Below are 19,366 nucleotides of genomic sequence, written 5' to 3' on the forward strand. Positions count from 1 at the left end.
CTAATAGTCTGCAATTTAGGAAGGTGGATTCAATATCCTGCTGCCATGACTAGAACTCAAAAACGTTGGACATTTAAGGAGACAGCAGTGCTCTTGTCTACATGCGAGGAGGGAGGGGATGGATTAGCAGGTGGAGAAGAGTGAAATACAGGCGGTGTTTGTGGTATTCCAGATAGGTCTCAACTCTGCCCGGTCCAGTGGTGAGGTGACGGGGGGACCCACGAGATTTTTTTATTTATTTAAATCATTGTTGAAAGTATTACATATGTCTCCCCCCTCCCTCCCCATTGATCTCTCCCTGGCCACTCGCCCACCACCCATTTTTTAAAAATTTACTTTAGAACCCAGCCAGTGTGGCTCAATGGGTTGAGTGTCTGATTTTGAAGAAAAATGTCCTTCCAACAGCTTTAGGACTAGTAAGTAGCTCCTCTCCCAACTGCGTCATTCTTTTGCAAGTAGTCATTCACACTTGAGCATGAACTAGCGAGGCTGTGCGGGACTGGAGCTGCACTGAGGGAAGGGGGCTCAGACCCCTCCTCCCTGTTCTACCTCTCAGAGCCAGACGCCGTGTGTGTCCCATGGTCGCAGAGCAAGAATGCTCACCGTCCCCTCTCCGTGCCCAGGAGTTTGGGCTCCTCTTTAGAGATCAGAAAGCCGCCAGGCAGGAGAAGGCTGCCAGGGGCGGTGGGTCCACCTTCTGACCTTCACTCTTGCTGTTCCCTCTTCCGGGGATGCTGTTTTTCCACATTCTCCTGCGCTGGCCCTCACATGTCACCCTTGATGGAAAATTAATCTCCCCCTCTCCAGTTCCACCTCCACACCACCCGCTTGCTTTTTATTTTTTAATTATATTTTTATTGATTTCAGAGAGGAGGGGAGAGGGAGAGTTAGAAGCATCTATGATGAGAGAGAATCATTGATGGGCTTCCTCCTGCACACCCCACACAGGGAATGGAACCCTCACCTCCTGGTTCATAGGTCTACATTCAATCACTGAGCCATGCCGGCCGGGCCCTGCTTTATTTTATTTTATTTTTAAATATATTTTATTGTGGGAGAGGGATAGAGAGTTAGAAACATCGATGAGAGATGCCTCTTGCACGCTCCTTTACTGGGGATGTGCCCACAACCAAGGTACATGCCCTTGACCGGAATCGAACCTGGGACCCTTCAGTCCGCAGGCTGACGCTCTATCCACTGAGCCAAACCGATTCTGGCTGCCTTACTTTCTTGATAGCATTTATCCCTTCAGCAGACGATACTGTCTTCCCTTCTAGAGTGTGAGCCCTCTGCTCCCCGGTTCCAGGGTTCCCCACGACCGGGCGGTCCTGTTAGCAAAGCGCTTGCACCTGGCGCCTCCCTCCGCTCCCGCTGGGGGGCACCCGACCCCTAACCCGGACGCCTCCTGCAGCGCTGCTGCCCCCTTGCGGCCACACGGCGCCACTGCTCCAGCCTCCCACACAGACACCGAGACACCGCATCGGATCCCCGTCCGCTTTATTGCCCTGGGCCGAGGGGGCGTGGTCAGGAGGTGGGCGGGACTTTGGGGCGGAAATCCCAACGAGCTGGTGGGCGGGATCTAGAGTGAATGGCCAATCAGAGAAGGGCTTGCTGTTCAGAGATGCGGGTGGGCGGGTTCCAGGGCGAGGGGGCGTGGTCCGCCGTGCGCGGGCCGGTGGGCGGGGCCTCGGCGGGTCCGGCGGGGCTCGCGGGGGCGGGTCTACATGCCCCGGACCACGCCGTTGGTCTCCATGTCTGTGAGGTTGCCCCGCAAGTTCTGCTCCTCCTCGAAAGCCTTGAACAGTGCATTGAAGTTGCCGGCTCCGAAGCCCTGCAGCAGGAGAGGGGAGGTGAGTTGTGAGTCCAGGAAGCCAGCCAGGCTCACCTGCATGCCCCCCTCGGGCTGGCTGGGGGGCAGGTGCCGCCCACCTGGTGGTTGTGGCGCTGAATGACCTCCAGGAAGAGCGTGGGCCGGTCCTGCATGGGCTTGGTGAAGATCTGCAGGAGGTAGCCGTTCTCGTCGTAGTCCACCAGGATTTTCAGCTCCTAGGTTGGAAGGAGAGGGCGGGGTCACGGGGAGGCCCACCACCTGCCGAGCCTGGCACCCCGGATTCCTTACAAAGTCCATATAGGAAGGGGCTCCTGCACCCCCTAAGCTAGGGGTGTCGAACTCAATCAGAGAAGGGGCCAAAATCTAAAATCCAGCCTAAATCGCGGGCCGAATGGTTTACTGAACAGTCATAAACTGACAATGTCATAAACTGACAGCGGAGTGCAGTGATGACAGTGCGGTGCGGGCCACATTGCAAGGCCTGGCGGGCTGGATTTGGCCCGCGAGCCTTGTGTTTGACACATGTGCCCTAAGCCAAGAAAAGGCCTGTGTCTCCAACAGCTCCAGACAGCTCCAAATAGACCCTCTCAAAATAAATAAGTAAAAATTAAAGAGATTCCCCAATTGTATCATGGCTGGCCTGGACCACCTAGTAGCCTCCCCAGAGTTCTCCCTGCTTCTGCTTTTGCCTCTTTAAAAAAAATCCATCTTTCCGACATACAGGGAGTTAGACGTGTACTGGCCACCAGGGGGCGATGCAGAACATGGCCAGCGTCTGAGACCCCGCACTGCCAGGATGGGGGCCCCCACACTCCCAAAATAGGACCTACCAGAACTGACCATGGCAGGATGGTGGAGCAGGTGAACTGGCGGTGCCTTGGGTGTCAGGCCAAGGCGGGTGCAAAGGGAGGCCCCAGCTGGCAGCCGCTAGGGACCCTACCCGTGTATGAATTTCATGCACTGGGCCTCTATTATATTACTAAAATGATCAGAAACCCCCTCTCCGCCCCAAAAAAGCTACTATGACTTTCGGCCACAGAAGAACAAAGACCAAAGTCCTAAATAGCCTACCCCTGTGACCTAGGCCATTTGTCCTTCCATCCACTCTAGTCTTTCTGCTCCTCAGGCACTGGAGCTAGCTCCTGCCTCAGGGCCTTTGCACTGCTGTTCCCTCTGCCAGGACTGCTCTCTCCCCTGGAAACGGGAGGTCCTCAGAGAGGCTTTCCCCGACCGCCTCCTGTGACACGGCCCCAGGTCATGCTCCGTCACAGGCTATTCTAACTTCCCGACGGGCACTGACTCCCTGGCTCTCTGCTGGTGTTTGTGCTGTGTGCTTGTCACCTGTTCCCCCACCAGAATGCAAGTCCCCTGCCGGGGGGGCCTGGTCTGGCTTTGCTCTGTGTCTGCGTGCCTGGGGCGGGGCGGGGCTGTGGGCAGCGCTGGAGAGGGGGGATGGAGCTCCACTCGCCTCCCCGCTGCCCCCGGAGCCGCCCGGCCTCACCTCCAGGGCGTCCAGGCTCTCCTTCACCCGGATCTTGGCCGACTTGAGCTTCTCCCGCAGCTGTTTGTAGTACGTGGATGGCACGTCCAGGAACTCCATGCCCCTCTCTCTCAGGTGGCGGATCTGTTTGAGAACAGGGTCAAGGTCGGCCTCCTCCTCCAGGCTCAGCATCCCCGGCCAGGTGCAGGTGCGGGCCGGGAGGAGGCAGGGTCCCTGTCCTAGCTCCCCCAGACGGCCCGGGTGTGCTGCGACCCCGTGCCCTTCCCCCTCGGGGGCGTGTGGCCCCCCTCAGGAGAGCAGCCATCTCCGGAGGCCCTCGGAGGATACTGTCCCCGTTTCACAGCCGGGGAAACCGAGGCACGGAGAGACCAAGTATCTCTTCTCAGCGTCACCCCCAGAGCGCGGGCCATGTCGCCGCTCTGCGTGCCCCACGGGGGTGCCCGGCTCAGAGCGGAGGTCCTCACCACCTGCCCCCACTCCCGCCTGCTCAGCTGGGCTCCTGCCCCGCTCTCCTTCGCTCATGCCGTTCCGGCCACGTGACCCTGCTGTTCCCGCAGCCTCCCTCTGCCCTGGCTGTCCCTCCTGCGGGGTGCTTCCCCCCGAGAGCCACGTGCTTCTCCCACTCTGCCCCTTCCAGCTCCGCGTTCCCAAATGTCTCCTCGGGAGGTCTTTCCTGGCCGCCCGGTGCACGTGGGGGCAGATCTGTGACTGTTCCGGGAACCGTGCTCCCTCCCACGGCCTCGCTGCCTCTTCCCCCAGAGCGCTCTCTGCCTTCCATTTGGCTTGTTTCGATCCCTGCCTCCATGGAAGGGTCCCAGGTACCCAAAACAGCAGCCAGCACACAGTCAGCCCTCACTAAACACCTGCTGAGTGAGTGAGTGAGTGAGTGAGTGAACGGACGAATGAAGGAATGAATGGAACTGCCAGGGTCACGCAGTGAATTCTCGGTTGGGCTGGGCTGGAACGGGGCAGTCGGCCACGGGGCAGCCGTAGGAGGAGCAGGGAGGACCCGCCGCCCCAGGGGCCGGAGCCGTGGACTCTGGACATTTAATTTGGCTCCGAGGACCCGATCCCTCCGGACCGAACATCCCCCTTTCCACGGCCAGGCGACGGGAGCCCCGAGAGGCGGTGGGAGCCCCGGGAGAAACACAGCGAGTCCCCGCGGGGCCGGGCGGAGGAGGCGGGCCTCCTGTTAGCTCCGGCACCTGCTGTCGCGAAGGCCCGGGGCTGGCGCTGGAGAGAGATGAGCTCTGCGGTGGAGGATGTGCTGCCCGCGAGGGGCAGGGCCCGCAGGGGCCGGTGAACGGGGGCTGCACTGCCCCCCCTCCTGTTTGCGGGGATCGGCCCTGGCGCGGAGTGGGGGGTGGGTCGGGGCCGGGCCGGGCTGCTCACCGCCGTGATGATGTCCTGGGTCTTGAGGGCGATGTGCTGGACGCCCGCGCCCCCGTTGTAGTCCACGTACTCCTGCGGAGGACATCCTGTCACCGTCCCGTCCCCTCCGGGGCCCTCACCCCCCTCCCCGTGCCCTCCTCTCCCGCCCACCGGCCCCATGGGGCCCTCACCCCTCCTCCCCATGTCCTCCCCCGCCCACCGGCCCCACCGGGGCCCTCACCCCTCCTCCCCGTGCCCTCCTCTCCCGCCCACCGGCCCCATGGGGCCCTCACCCCTCCTCCCCATGTCCTCCCCCGCCCACCAGCCCCACCAGGGCCCTCACCCCTCCTCCCCGCGCCCTCCTCCCCTCCCCGGCCCCATGGGGCCCTCACCCCTCCTCCCCGTGCCCTCCTCCCCTCACCGGCCCCACCGGGGCCCTCACCCCTCCTCCCCGCGCCTTCCTCCCCGCGCCCTCCTCCCCTGCCCACCGGCCCCACCAGGGCCCTCACCCCTCCTCCCCGCGCCCTCCTCCCCCACCCACCGGCCCCATGGGGCCCTCACCCCTCCTCCCCATGTCCTCCCCCGCCCACCGGCCCCACCTGGATCTGGGACTTCTTCCTGCCGGGCGCGGGCTCGTTGATGGGCATCTTGATGGACTCCTCGTAGTTGGCCACCACGATGGAGCGCAGGGAGCTGTACTCCGTGTGCACCTGCGTGTCGTCCACGGACCAGAAGCGGTGGAACTGCAGGTTGTTCAGGTACCTGCAGGGGCGGGAGGGGCCGGGCCCCTCTCCTAAGGTGACCAGAGGTCCCGCTTCTGGCGGGACAGCCCCGATGTTTAACAGTCCCGATTTTTAAAACGCCTCGGGACAGGGGACACACTGTTAAACATCGGGGCTGTCCCGCCCCTTACCCTGTCCCACCTTCCGGAGCCGGTCCCCGGAGCGCGCTCCGAGGAGGAGTGCCGTCCCGGCACACACATCGCGCCTTCGGCCCTTTATCCCGGCCGCGGCCCGTCGGGCGGGAGCAGTATTGTTACCAGACTCTTAGGGGAAAGCAGTGCCTCCACGGCCAGAGCTGTGAGCGGGGGCCCTTGCTCCTAATTTGCACCCGGGTGCCCCTTGGGTGGGGGCAGTACCTCCTGGCCTCCACCTGGGGGTCATTTTGGGCCTTTTTTTTTTTTTTTTTTTTTTTTTACAGAGGAAGGGAAAGGGATAGAGAGTTGGAAACATCGATGAGAGGGAAACATCAATCAGCTGCCTCCTGCATATTCCCTACTGGGGATGTGCCCGCAACCAAGATACATGCCCTTGACCGGAATCGAACCTGGGACCCTTCAGTCCGCAGGCCGACGCTCTATCCGCTGAGCCACATCGGTCAAGGCCACTTTGTTTCTTAAGTCCTCTGGTCTCCATGGAGACGGTTCTACAGGGAACTTCCTGCCAGCCGGCGCTCTGGGGCCCCCGCCGGGGTCCTGGGACAGGGACCTGGGGCGTGGGCTCTGCGGGGAGGGCCTGGGCCCGGGGCTCACCAGTCCGAGGCGGACAGCATCTCCTGGTCCGGCTGGTTCCCCACGATGTGGTCGATGACCTCGAGGTTGCTCTGGGGCCTGGGAGAGGGACTCGGTTAAGGGCTGAGAGTCACTGCCTCACCCTGCCCTCCTCCCCTCCGGCTCCTCGGCCACCGTAACAGCTCCCTGATGCGTGGCACCCGCTGCCGGCATCTTATTCCTTATTTCTGTCGCCCGTACCAGCCCCATGTTACAGGTGAAGGCACGGAGGTGTAGAGAGGCTAAGTGGCTGTGAAGTGGCAGAGCCGGGATTTGAACCCAGGCGGGCTGGTTCCAGAGCCCACGTCCTTGGGCTCTGTGCTGCCCCTCCGTGCCACCCGTGGGGGCCCTCGGGGGCTCCACCCCTGCGGAGAAGCCCAGAGCAGGGGAGCACTGTCCGGGAGCACTCACAGCTTGGAGAGCGCGCTGTCCCTGTCGGTCGTGGGGTTGAACCCGGGCAGGAAGAGGCCGGTGTAGTTCATCTTCTCCACCAGGGTGTGTGTGGTGTCCCCGTACTGCGGGCGGAAACCAGGCTGGCTGGCTGGGCCCCTCCCCGCGCCCCCTCCCCCTCGGAGGCCAGCTCGGCCCGGGGTCCCAGCCCGGGACAGGCACCCTGACCCGCTGTGTGACCTGGGGCAAGTCCGGCCCCTCTCTGACACCAGGGAATTCCTCTGGCTCTGCGTGTCCCCCAGACCGAGGCTCTGCGAGGCGGGGACACCGGTTCAAGGCCGTGTGGTCGGCACCTCGGTCAGTGCCGGTGCGTGAACAGATGTGACTACGAATGACGAGGGCGTTGGGTCAGGCCATGCCGAAGGCGCCGTCGATGGGAACCATTTTTAAAAATATATATTTTAGCCGAAACCGGTTTGGCTCAGTGGGTAGAGCGTCGGCCTGCAGACTCAAGGGTCCCGGGTTCGATTCCGGCCAAGGGCATGTACCTTGGTTGCGGGCACATCCCCAGGAAGGGGTGTGTAGGAGGCAGCTGATCGATGTTTCTCTCTCATTGATGTTTCTGACTTTCTATCCCTCTCTCTTCCTCTCTATGAAAAATCAATAAAATATATTTTAAAAAATATAAAAAAATATTTTATTGATTTTTTTTTTTACAAATTGTATTGATTTTTTACAAAGGTTAAGTAGTGCGTCTCCGATCACACAGAGGGCCCAGCCCCAGTCCTTGCTCGTTGAATGTGGCTGCAGAGAGGGGCAGTGATTTGCCCAAAGTCACACCGCTGGCCCAGAGGTGCGGCTTCCCCAGGCCCCGCCTGCAGCTTCTCACCCCATGACGTCACCCCCTGGGGAGGAAGGGAGGTGGGGAGGGGTAGACCGGGTGGGGGTGGGGGGGCGGCAGGTAGCGCTCATCGGCCTCTGCACCTGGGCAGGCGCTGCAGGTGAGCAGACCCGGGGAGAAGGCTGTGCTTTGACGCGGGGGTGCAGGAGGGGTCTGTGCCAGGCGGGGCGTCCCGGCGGCTCAGTGGGTGCGGGTGGCAGGAGGGTGGGGGCGCCGGGGTGCACTCACCGTCTGCAGCACCGCAAACTTCACCTTCCCGAACTTGTCCTGCTCCACCCAGGGCTCCCGGATGATCTTGGCGCCCCGCTGCCGGGCTTTCTGCGGGGGAGAGGGCGGGGGAGGCGGTGAGGGCCGGGCGCCCCGGCTGGGCCACCTCTGCGGGCCCAGCCCCGGCAGGAACCCCGGCCGGCGGCTTCTGCACTCGGCCCTGGTACCCAGGCCTCACGCCCGTTTGGCAGATTGGGGCACCGAGGCCCAGGCCCAGAGCTGGTTCTAAGGGAGACAAAGCCGGTTGGGGGTGGGGGTCTGTCTGCCTCTCCTAACTCCCTCTGTGGCCCTGTCCCCTCTCCAGTCCTCCGTTCCCCCATCTGTAAAAACAAAAAAGGGGGGGCGGGGGTGTTCCATAAGAAGAATGTGAGCTGGCATTAACTGAGCACCGATGATGTGTCAGCCCTCTGCCAGGTGCCTTACACGCGTGATTCATGTATGTGTGTAGCGCATCTGTGCTTGTCACCTGTGAGGCAGTGCTGTAGGTATTAACCTCTTTCGTCCTCACATTATGCGAAAAGTGCCCCCATTGTCGCCACTTTACAGGTGAGCAAATCGAGGCACAGAGAAGTGAAGCCCCTTGCCCGAGGTCACACAGCAAGTAGTACGATACTGCCCAGGCAGTCTGCCTCCGGGATCGGGGATCTGAACCTCTGAACTGCCTCTCGGGGGAAGGGTCTGGTGTAGAGTCGTGCTCAAGGAATGGCCACTGTGCCTTGGTGGTGTGGCTCAGTGGTTGGGTGTCGGCTTATGAACCAGGAGGTCACGGTTCAATTCCCGGTCAGGGCACATGCCTGGGTTGCAGGCTTGATCCTCAGGAGGCAGCTGATCAGTGATGTTCTCTCATCATTGATGTTTCTGTCTCTCTCTCCCTCTCCCTTCTTCTCTGAAATAAATAATTAAAAAAAAAAAAAAAGAGAGAGAGAGAGAGAGCCAAAACCAGTTTGGCTCAATGGATAGAGCGTCGGCTTGGGGACTGAAGAGTCCCGGGTTCGATTCCGGTCAAGGGCATGTACCTTGGTTGCGGGCACATCCCCGGTAGGGGGTGTGCAAGAGGCAGCTGATCGATGACTCTCTCTCATCGATGTTTCTAACTCTCTATCTCTCTCCCTTCCTCTCTGTACAAAATCAATAAAATATATTAAAAAAAGAGAAAAAGAAAGAAAAAGAAAGGTCCCGGGTTCGATTCCGGTCAAGGGCATGTGCAAGAGGCAGCTGATCGATGGTTCTCTCTCATCATTGACGTTTCTATCTCTCTCTCCGCCTGCCTTCCTCTCTGAAATAAAAAAAAAAAGAAAGAAAAGAAAGACGTGGGCCCTGGGACCTCCCGGCCCCTTGGAGAGCTCGGTGAGGTAGGGGTGCTGTGGTGAGTCACCCCCATTTCCTCGCTGTGGAGGCGGAGGCTCAGGGCGAGGACGCGCAGTCAGGCCAGGACCCTGGGAGCCCAGCGCGTGTCCCCCAGCCCAGCGGCGCCCTCCTGCCCGGCCGGCGGCCGCGGGGGGTCAGAGGGCAGCCTGGCCGCGGCCCCGCCCGCCCGGCGGCCCCTCACCTGCACGATGTAGTCGCAGTCCTCCACCTCGAACGCGATGTCCTTCACGCCGTCCCCGTGCTTCACCAGGTGGTCGCCCATCTCTGCGGCCGCGGGGGCGGGGGAGGAGGTGGAGTCACGGCCCCTCGCCCCTGCTCCCCGCCTGCTGGGCTCCATCTCCTTCTCGGCTGAGGCCCCCTCCCCGACCCCCGACCCCTGATCCCACCCATGGTGCCAGGTCTCCAGCCCCGGGGAACCTCGAACCCCTCGGGGGGGGGGGGTCCCCTCACCTTTGTTCCAGGGGTTGAGAGCAGAGGAGAAAACGAACACGATCTAGGACACAGAGGAGCAGGCGGGTGAGCTGTGGCCCTGGGGACCCCACCCCTCCTCCCTGCTCGCCCCCGACGCCCCTGGTGGGGCCAGAAGGAACCAGCGTAGCCCCCCCAGCCAGGGCCCGGCCCCGGGTGGCAGTCCCTGCCCTGCCTCAGTGTGTCCCTTGGCCCTGAAGGACTGGGGGCTTCTGTGTGCCCGCCTCCCCGGGGGCCTGGGGCAGCTGCTGAGGCCTCTGGGCTCAGACTTCTCGCTCCGATGCCTGAGGCCTCTGCGCGTTTTCCCTGAGCACCGTGAGGCCCGCATCGGAGGAGGAGGAGAAACTAAGGAGATCCCTGCTGCGTGTGGTTCCGAGGTGCCTGGTGGAGGGGTCAGGGCAGGGGTGGGGGTGGGGGGCCGCACGGGTCAGCTCGGAGAAAGGGCCTTCTGGTCTACCTCACCCAAAGGCACGAGTATCGGGGAGCAGCAGGAAGGGGGGGGCGCTTCCTGGCGAGTGGGGGTCCTTCTGGGAGACTCACCTGCCCTTGTTTGACCACGTGGCTGACCACCTCCCTGGAGCCGGTCTCCAGGCCCCTGTAGGCGAGCGGCTTAAAGCCCATCTTGCTGCAGTAGAAGGACGCCGCCTGCAGGCATCACAGAGCCACCGTGAGGGCCCAGGGGCCGTCTCGGGGGGCCCCCACAAGAGCTCCATTCCCCTCAGCTGCCCGGCCCCACGGCCCCAGGGCAGAGTCCTTCCTGCGGAGAGAGTCTGCCCTCTGACCCCTCCTGACCGCAGATAAGATTCCTGCTGGGGTCTGGCCCTGACTGTGTAAATAGGACCTGGAGTGTCTGTCCTCGGAGCCGGTCCCGGCCTTGCCCCTGATCCTCCCCTCCTGGGAGCCAATCACAGGCTCCGCCGGAGTCCTCCCCGATCCCCGAGGTCCTCCCCCGCCCACCCTCTGCCCACCCCGGGACCTCGCCCAGGCCTCTACCTGCTTGGCATTGCCAACCCAGAAGGTCACCGAGTGGAAGTGGAGGAATCGGCCTCTCTGGGGCTGAGGAGGGGAGAGGGGGTGAGACTGAGCGCCGGGAGTTGGGTCACCTCCCTGGTCCGCCCCCTCGGGATGCAAAGCCGGTTTCTCCTGCAGAACGTGGGCTCCAGAGCCCCTCGGAGGCCTTCCCGGCTCTCACAGAGGGGAACAGCCACAGCAGCACAGATTGCAGCTGGACCTTAGGAAGAGCTTCCGGGCAGGACTGAGAGACGGGCAGGAATTTAAGGAGAGGCAGGTGTTTTTCTTAGGAAGGCGAGGGTGCCTCCAGCACGGTCTGGGGGCCAGAGGTGACCTTGAGGTGCATCCGGGACATCACAAGCCCGTCTGCTTACTCATGTTTTTCACCCCTCGCCGAGGACACTTTTTCCATTGATTTTTATTTTTATTATTAAAAACAAAAACATATATATCTATATATATTATTGATTTCAGAGAGGAAGGAAAAGAGGGATAGAGAGATGGAAACATCAATGATGAGAGAGAATCATTGATTGGCTGTCTCCACACCCCACACCAGGGATAGAGCCCGAGATCTGGACATATGCCCTGACCAGGAATCAAATTATGAACCCCCCTGGTTCATAGGGTGACACTCAACCACTGAGCCACGCTGGCCCTGGGCTCCATTGATTTTTAGAGAAAGGGAGGGAAGAAGGTGTATGTGGAAAAGAGAGAGAGAGAGAGAGAGAGAGGAACATCAATGTGTGAGAAACACATTGATTGGTTGCCTCCCTCAAGCGCCCGATGAGGGCTGGGGATCTAACCTGCAACCCTTAGGTGCCTGGGCGGGCGCTCTAACCACTGAGCCCACCAGCCAGCGCCTTATTCCTCTTCTGAGGTTTGCTGACCCGCCCCCCCCCCCAGTGTCCCTGGCCCCCGGCCCACATTTCCCCTTCTGCGTACCTTCTCTCCTTTGTCGGTGTAAGACGTCTAAGGAGAAAGAAAAGGATAGTGAGGCTCGGAAACTCAGCCACACAGTGTGTCTGGCAGTCTCCCTGCTGGCCGTGCCCCCTGGGGAAGCTGCCATGGCCCTGGGCAGGCACTTACCATGGTGGAGCTGGGTCAGGGCGTCCTGCTGGGAAGACTGGGGCGAGAGGCCGGGAGGAGTGCTGGGCAGCAGTATTTAACCCTCAGCAGGTCCCGCCTCTGGCCTCTGGGTCTTCCCGGGGAGGGGGGGGCGCGAGGGGGAGGAGCTGATGCCAGCCCTGGCAGCCCGTAGGCCTGGGCGCCTGCGCGCCGGCGGCCGCCCCGCACAGGGCAGTGCCGCCCGGTCTGCAGAGGGGGAGTGACTGGCCCAGGGCCACTAGGCCGTGGCCAGGGCACGAAGCCAAGGGCACATTCTTTCGAGGACCACGGGCCTGGACTGTGACCTCTGCCCTCCAGAAGCCAAGGCCAGCTGCTGGAGCCCAGGGCCGGCCCCAGAATTCTTGTCCAGGGAGCGTGGGGGTAGGAGGGGATCAGGAACTAGGCCCGAAGCCCCGCTTGCAGGACACCCGTGGGGTTCACCTTCGGGCCAGAGGGTTGCCTCCATTGGACCCCATCATGGTTAGAGGCCCGGGGGTGGGGTTCAAGCCCTGGAGCTGCTGCGTCCTGGGTGGCTGACGGGAGACACCGAGCCCCTCGGAGCCTCAGTCTCCCCGTCTGTGAAATGGGAGCGTGGACGGTGCGGTGGGGGTGAAATGCGATAGAGCCCACGTCTTTGCAGAGTAGGGGCTTTGTCGATGGCGGTTATGATGAGTTATGTTTCTTTGGAGAATGGGATGGGGCCTTGGTGTTGCCACAGCTTGAGTCTGGGGACAGAGGTCACGGCTCTGCCCCTGGCCCAGGTTTCGGTACCTCCAGGTGGCGGGAGGATGGAGTGTGAGTGCTGGCCGGCCGTGGCATCGCCCTGAGGGTCAGCACAGCCCCAGGCCCGGAAGCTCCGGGCTGAGCCCTCTCTGCAGGGACCCGGCCCGACATTAGGAACTCTCTGGGGGCTGTTTCTGAGTGGTTGCCTGGAAACGCTTTTTCCAGCCCCGACACCGACCGACGTCGTCCGGCAGGACTGGGCCACGGCTCTCTTGCCGTTTGGCTCCCAAAAGGTCCTGCATCCGTCCGTCTTCACAACAACACCCGGAGAGACGGCTCCTCCCGGCTGGTGATGACCTCAGGGATCACCTGGCACAGCGTTTCCATGTTCCCGGCGAGAAAAACCGACAAATGGCAGGCGAGGGCTGGGCCCCTCCCCACCAGCCCGGGCCGGGGAGAGCAGAGGTCCAAGGTCCGGCCTGCGTGCTCCCGCCAGGCACCTCCTCCCTTCCCGCTCGGTTTTCTTCTGTTGTTGTTATTTTTTAAATTCTCACCCGAGGATATTTTTTTTTTCCCATCGATTTTTTTTTTTGGGTGGGGGGGTGGGGGGAAGAATGAAAGGGAAGGGGAGAGACAGAGAGAGAAACCTCAGTGTGAGAGAGACACAGCCATGGGTTGCCTCCTGCACGTGTCCAACTGATCAGCCCCATCGGCCGGCGATTGAGCCCGCAACCGAGGAACATGCCCTTGACCGGGAATCGAACCAAAGACCCTTCGGTCCGCGGGCCAGTGCTCCAGCCACTGAGCCTGAGAAAGCCATCCTACCTGGACCAAATCTTGGTTCCTGTGATCTTGTTTGCTCATCTCTCTCTCTTTTTTTTTTTTTTTTTAATATATATTTTATTGATTTTTCACAGAGAGGAAGAGAGAGGGATAGAGAGTTAGAAACATCGATGAGAGAAAATCATGGATCAGCTGCCTCTTCCACACCCCCTACTGGGGATGTGCCCGCAAGCAAGGCACATGCCCTCGACCAGAATCGAACCCGGGACCTTTCAGTCCGCAGGCCGACGCTCTATCCACTGAGCCAAACCGGTCCCAGCTTGTTTGCTCATCTCTTGATGCCTGTAATCTCATTTCACCATCGGTCAACCACCCATATCTCCCCAGAAGCTGAGTCCGTATCTGAGAGACACAGGAGCTAGCGGAGGAGGGGGGGTAAAAGGCCAGTCCCCACTGCTGCTCGGGGCTCAGCCTCTGGAGGGGGGACTCCGCTGAGCCAGCACCGGTGCAGGACACACAGTCCTTTTCTGAACTTCCGTGTGTATGTGGTTTGCCGCTTCCCGCCAGTCTGGCATCTGCCACCACAAGCCAAACCGGCTAAGGCCCTTTCTCTGTGTCCTGGGCAGAGCTGGAGGCAGGCACGGTGGTCCCTCCTCCTTACTCTGCCCCTCCTGGGGTACTTCACCGGCCCGCCCTCGGCCCATCTCACCCCCCTGCCCCAGGTCTAGGTTGGCAGCTGAGAAACCCAGAGAGAAAGGAGAGCCAGAGCGGAGCCCGCGGGCCAGAAGGTTCCACCGAGGCGGAGGGCACCCCTGGGCCTGGCCGTGCCCCGTGTGACCTGCCGCCTGGGAGGAGACCCGCCCCACTCGCCCCTGCTTTCCTCTGGATGCGCCCCCTCCCTGCGCCTGCTGCCTGGGTCAGCTTTACTGATTTTTATTTGTGTGTTTTCAAAATATATATATATAAATATTTATATTTTAAATATATTTTATTGATTTTTTTTTTTTTTTTTTTTTTTTTTTTTTTACAGAGAGGAAGGGAGAGGGATAGAGAGTTAGAATCATCGACCAGCTGCCTTCTGCTGCACTCCCCCTACTGGGGATGTGCCCACAACCAGGGTACGTGCCCCTGACTGGAATTGAACCTGAGACCCTTCAGTCTGCAGGCCGATGCTCCATCCACTGAGCCAAACCGCATCAGGGCAAAATATATTTTTTATTGATTTCAGAGAGGAAGGGAGAGGGAGAGAGAGAAACATCAGTGATAAGAGAGAATCATTGATCGGCTGCCTCCTGCACGCCCCCTACTGGGGAATAAGCCCTCAACCCGGGCATGTGCCCTGACAGGGAATCAAACCTTGGCCTCCTGGTTCATAGGTCAAGGCTCAACCACTGAGCCATCCCGCCCAGGCGCTGCGGTGGTTTTTTGTGTTTTGTTTTTCGCTGCGTTAGGCCTTAGCTAGAGGAGGACTTTGTGCTGGCTCCTTAGCCCCCGTCAACGAGGCCAGGCTTAGGTGTGCTGGCAGCCGTGGACTTGGGCCCTGGGCCCTGGCAGGGGCACTGTTTGGGGAAGGAAAGAAGGAAGGAGCAAGAGCCGTCCTCCCGGAGGCTGGAGGTGCTGTCCCTGCTCTGCAAACACTGGCCTCTCTTCCTCAGACCTTGGCCCGGGTGGCTGGGCCCTGAGCTCCGCTCTGAAGACCTTGCTGTGTGCTCGGCACCGGCCCGGGCGCCTGGGGGCGGCGGGCAGGGCCTCCTTGGCAGAGGCCACACGGCTGATGCCTGCGTGGCTGTGGCGTGACCGTGGGGAGCAGTGAGAGGTGCAGATCGCCTCCGGGGTGTGATGGTAGAGGGGACCTGGAGTGAGTCCACTAGCCAGAGCCCTTGGCTCATTCTGGCTAAGCGGTGTGTGTGTGTGTGTGTGTGTGTGTGCGCGCGCGTGCGGGAGCCAGTGTCCTGGTGCCTTTGCATGTGGTTCTCTCCTCTGGTGGGAGGGGAAAGGTCAAAGCCGCCTTCAGCGCTGGAGCCAGGCTTTGGAGAAACCAGAGAGGGGGAGAGGCAGCGGGGGAGGGGACCCCCTCTCCCCGTAAATGCTGAATTCACTGCCAGGGGGTTAAGCACATGTGCCATGCAAGCAAAGGGGGAGGGGTTTGTTACAAAACGGCTGTGAGTTTTATAGCCGCCACCTCTGGGCCTGCAGTTAGCACGGATGTCAGATGTCAGGGGCTTCTTACTGCCTACACGCCAGAAGGCTCCTCACCATCGGCGGGGGGGGGGGGGGGGGGAGCCGGAGGGTAAGGTGTCACGGACACCCCCCACCCCACCCCACCCTGCGTTTCGCCATGTGGGCCCCTCCAGGCTCTGTCTGTGAGGCGATGCGGAGCAGAGTCGCAATATCATCCAGACTTGAAACGCTTCTCCGATTACGGCAGCGTAGGGCGGAGAGCTGAGCAGGAAACTCAGCTGGGTGTGGTGCAGAGCTTGGACAGAGTGGCCCAGTGGCCTGTTTGTGATTCACATTATATTCGGGGGCCGTCAATAAACCAAGAGGCTTTCGTTCATCTGGAAACCGGACCTCAAAGCAGTAACTACAGGACCTTCCCTCCCCGGCCCCGAGACAGAACTAAGGAGGGTGCAGAGGCACAAGCCTATGGATAGAGTCCCTGTCCCCTCCCACCCGGGACTGAGACGTTAGCTGGGGACCTGGAGGGGTGAGGGCTGGCCGGGGTGCCCAGCTGTTATCGGGGCTCAGGCAGCAGGGCAGGGCCAGCCGGGTGAAGCTCACCTTTCTCTCCCGGGGCACAGAGCCCCGGTGCCCGGGCTGAGGGGCCACAGGCCGCTGTATCCACAGACACGAGGGTCCAGAGAGTCGACGGCTCTTTCTCTCCCATCTGGCTTCCTCCTTCCTCTCATCGATGTGGATCCCTGACCGCATCTTGCACCCCAAGCTCTGTCCCAGGCTCTGCTTCTGGAGAGCCCGTTCGGTGACAGCCCCTTGTTCCCTGGGGTGGACGGCCTCTCTCCCACCCTGGCAGGCCATTGCCCGCTAGTAACTTTTATTCTCTCAACGCACTGTGACTTCTCCCGGTTCACAGATGAGGAAACTGAGGCTGTGGTTAGAAAACGCTGAGCAGAGCCTGGATCCGGACCATCCGTGTCACTGTTGGCAGCTGTCCCAGCAGAACCGGTCCCGTGGGGGAACACGGGTATGAGGGTGTGACCCGAACTTTATCCCCTTTTAAGGCCTAAACCAGCTCGTCACGGAGATGTCAAGTACAGCACAGGGAATATAGTTAGCAATATTGTAATAACTACCGGCAGTGCCAGGTGGATACTGGGATTATCACTTTGTAAAGTGTATAAGTGTCTAACCACCGTGCTGAACACCTGAAACTAATCCTATCTAATAAAAGAGTAATACGCAGATTGACCATCACTCCAACACACAATATGGCTGGCCCTATGTGGTCAAAGGTCCTGCCCCTATGTGGACACATGATGGCCACCACAAGATGGCCAGCAGGGGAGGGAAGTTGAAGATGATCAACCCTGCAGGGGAGGGCAGTTAGGGGTGACCAGGCCAGCAGAGGAGGGAAGTTGGGGGCAAACAGGCTAGCAGAGGAGCAATTAGACATCAATCAGGCTGGCATGGGAGTAGTTAGAGGGTGATCAGGCTGGCAGGCAGAAGCAGTTAGGGGCAATCAGGAAGGCAGGCAGGTGAGCAGTTGGGTGCCAGCAGTCCTGGATTGTGAAAGGGATGTCGGACTGCCCACCAGGATTAGGTCTAAATGCCCAGTTTAACATCCCTCGAGGGGTCCCAGATTGGAGAGGGTGCAGGCTGGACTGAGAGACAATCCCCCCAACACCCCCTCCCCCGTGCACGAATTTCATGCACTGGGCCTCTAGTATCAAATAATATTGAATGTCAGTTGTAATTGTAAAATAAAAAGGATGGAGTAATTGGCTGTGGAAGTTCGTTTATCTGTCTGCTTTAAAAATAAAAAGTCTAGCCCTAGCCAGTTTGGCTCAGAGGATAGGGTGTTTGCCTGCGGATCAAAGAGTCCTGGGTTCAAATCCAATCAAGGACACGAACCTCAATTGCAGGCTTGCTTTCCGGCCCCGGTCAGGATGCATGTGGTAGGCAACCAATTCATGTGTCTTTCTCATGTTGATGTTTCTCTCTCTTTGTCTCTCCCCCTCCTTTACACTCTCTCTCTCAAAATAATAATAATAATAATAATAATAATAATAATAAAGAAAAGAAAAATCAATGGAAAAAAATGTCCTTGGGTGAGGATTAACAAAAATAAAAAAGTCACCCTAGCCCATTTGGCTCAGTGGATAGAGCGTTGTCCTGTGGACTGAAGGGTCTCAGGTTCGATTCCAGTCAGGGGCATGTACCTTGGTGGTGGGCACATGTCCAGTGGGGGGTGTGCAGGAGGCAGTTTCTCTCTCATCGATGTTCGGTCCTGGCAAGCATTTTCTATAACACAAAATACTTGTGTTATAGAAAATGTAAATACTTCAGGCTTTGAGGTCCATTCAGCTTCTACTGCAACTAACAATTCAACCCTGCTGTTGTATGAAAATGAATTGGCATGTCTGTGTGCCAATAAAACTTTATTTACAAAAACAGACAGTGAGAAAAAAGAGACAGGAGTCCCCATTTGAACCAAAGGCCAATAGTCTGCCTATTCCTGCCTAGACAAACAGCAAAACAAATGAACAAATGAAGCCCTGATTTTAAATATATTTTATTGATTTTTTACAGAGAGGAAGAGAGAGGGATAGAGTCAGAAACATTGATGAGAGAGAATCATGGATCAGCTGCCTCTTGCACACCCCCTACTGGGGATGTGCCCACAACCAAGGTAAATGCCCTGGACCGGAATCAAACCCGGGACCTTTCAGTCCGCAGGCCGACACTCTATCCATTGAGCCAAACCGGTTTCGGAAGCCTTGATTTTTAGCATTTGAATTCCGTGGTGTAAATACTCCCTATAGTCAAGCGACCAAGGTGAGGCCACTGAACTTGGGTTTGAAACTGGCACGTGCAGTAACAAGAGCTCAGGGAGCCGAAACCTGTTTGGCTCAATGGATAGAGCGTCGGCTTGGGGACTGAAGGGTCCCGGGTTCGATTCCGGTCAAGGGCATGTATCTTGGTTGCGGGCATATCCCCAGTGGGGGGTGTGCAAGAGGCAGCTGATCGATGACTCTCTTTCATCGATGTTTCTAACTCTCTATCTCTCTCCCTTCCTCTCTGTACAAAATCAATAAAATATATTAAAAAAAAAAAAAGAGCTCAGGTAATAGTGAACGGTAGTAAAACAATGAGGAAGGGAGGCAATGCGAGCACGTATTCCTTTGTGTTTAATACAGTTTGTTTAATGGTAAGCTTATACTATTTAATTTTTTGTTAGTTTTTCTTTTTTTTTTTCTTTTTTAAAAAAAATATATTTTATTGATATTTTACAGAGAGGAAGGGAGAGAGATAGAGAGCTAGAAACATAGATGAGAGAGAAACATCGACAAGCTGCCTCCTGCACACCCCCTACCGGGGATGTGCCCGCAACCAAGGTACATGCCCTTGACCGGAATCGAACCTGGGACTCTTCAGTCCGCAGACCGACGCTCTATCCACTGAGCCAAACCGGTTTTGGCATTTTTGTTTCTTTTTCATGTAACCTCAACTATAATTTAATTTTAAGTAATGCTAGTGTTTTTGAAAATATGGCTCTCAGACTTCCCGGGGAGGGAATTCATAATGGGCTCTTCTGAGCCGGCAGGAGGGGCTCCGCTCTCTGCTTGCCTGAGGCTTAGGGGGCGGGAAGCCTCCATGACTGGTGTGGAGGCTGAGCAGCTGCTATGACATCGAGGTCCAGGGCACATCAAAGGGTTTTTGTTTTGTTTTTTTCTGTCCTCCCGGCCAAACTACCATCACGTCAGTACCGTTATCTATCACTTGCATAAGCCGGAGATGGAATTACTCAAGGCCAAGCATTGATCCCTTCCAGAAAGAACCAGTGTCCTCCCCACCCAGAGTCCCCAAGCTCTCAACCGTCTCCCCCCCTTCCCTGCGGAGCACTGACTTCCACTCTTC

At 58.9% G+C, this 19,366-nt stretch overlaps 1 protein-coding gene across 1 annotated transcript; it reads right to left on the minus strand.

Moving 5' to 3' along the window:
• Positions 1 to 1,480: 1,480 nt before the first annotated feature.
• Positions 1,481 to 11,931, minus strand: HPD (4-hydroxyphenylpyruvate dioxygenase). Its single transcript, XM_084867310.1, has 14 exons — positions 11,747 to 11,931; positions 11,603 to 11,629; positions 10,640 to 10,702; positions 10,187 to 10,291; positions 9,629 to 9,671; positions 9,360 to 9,442; positions 7,772 to 7,861; positions 6,664 to 6,767; positions 6,235 to 6,312; positions 5,303 to 5,465; positions 4,725 to 4,796; positions 3,333 to 3,455; positions 1,930 to 2,046; positions 1,481 to 1,831 (listed from the first exon to the last, which is right to left on the minus strand). The coding sequence occupies exons 1-14, from the start codon at positions 11,747 to 11,749 to the stop codon at positions 1,721 to 1,723; spliced, it is 1,182 nt and encodes a 393-aa protein (XP_084723436.1). The 5' UTR covers positions 11,750 to 11,931; the 3' UTR covers positions 1,481 to 1,720.
• Between the last annotated feature and the right edge of the window lie 7,435 nt (positions 11,932 to 19,366).

Source organism: Pipistrellus hanaki, assembly GCF_964339955.1.
Source record: "Pipistrellus hanaki genome assembly, chromosome: 19".
Lineage (NCBI taxonomy): Eukaryota > Metazoa > Chordata > Mammalia > Chiroptera > Vespertilionidae > Pipistrellus > Pipistrellus hanaki.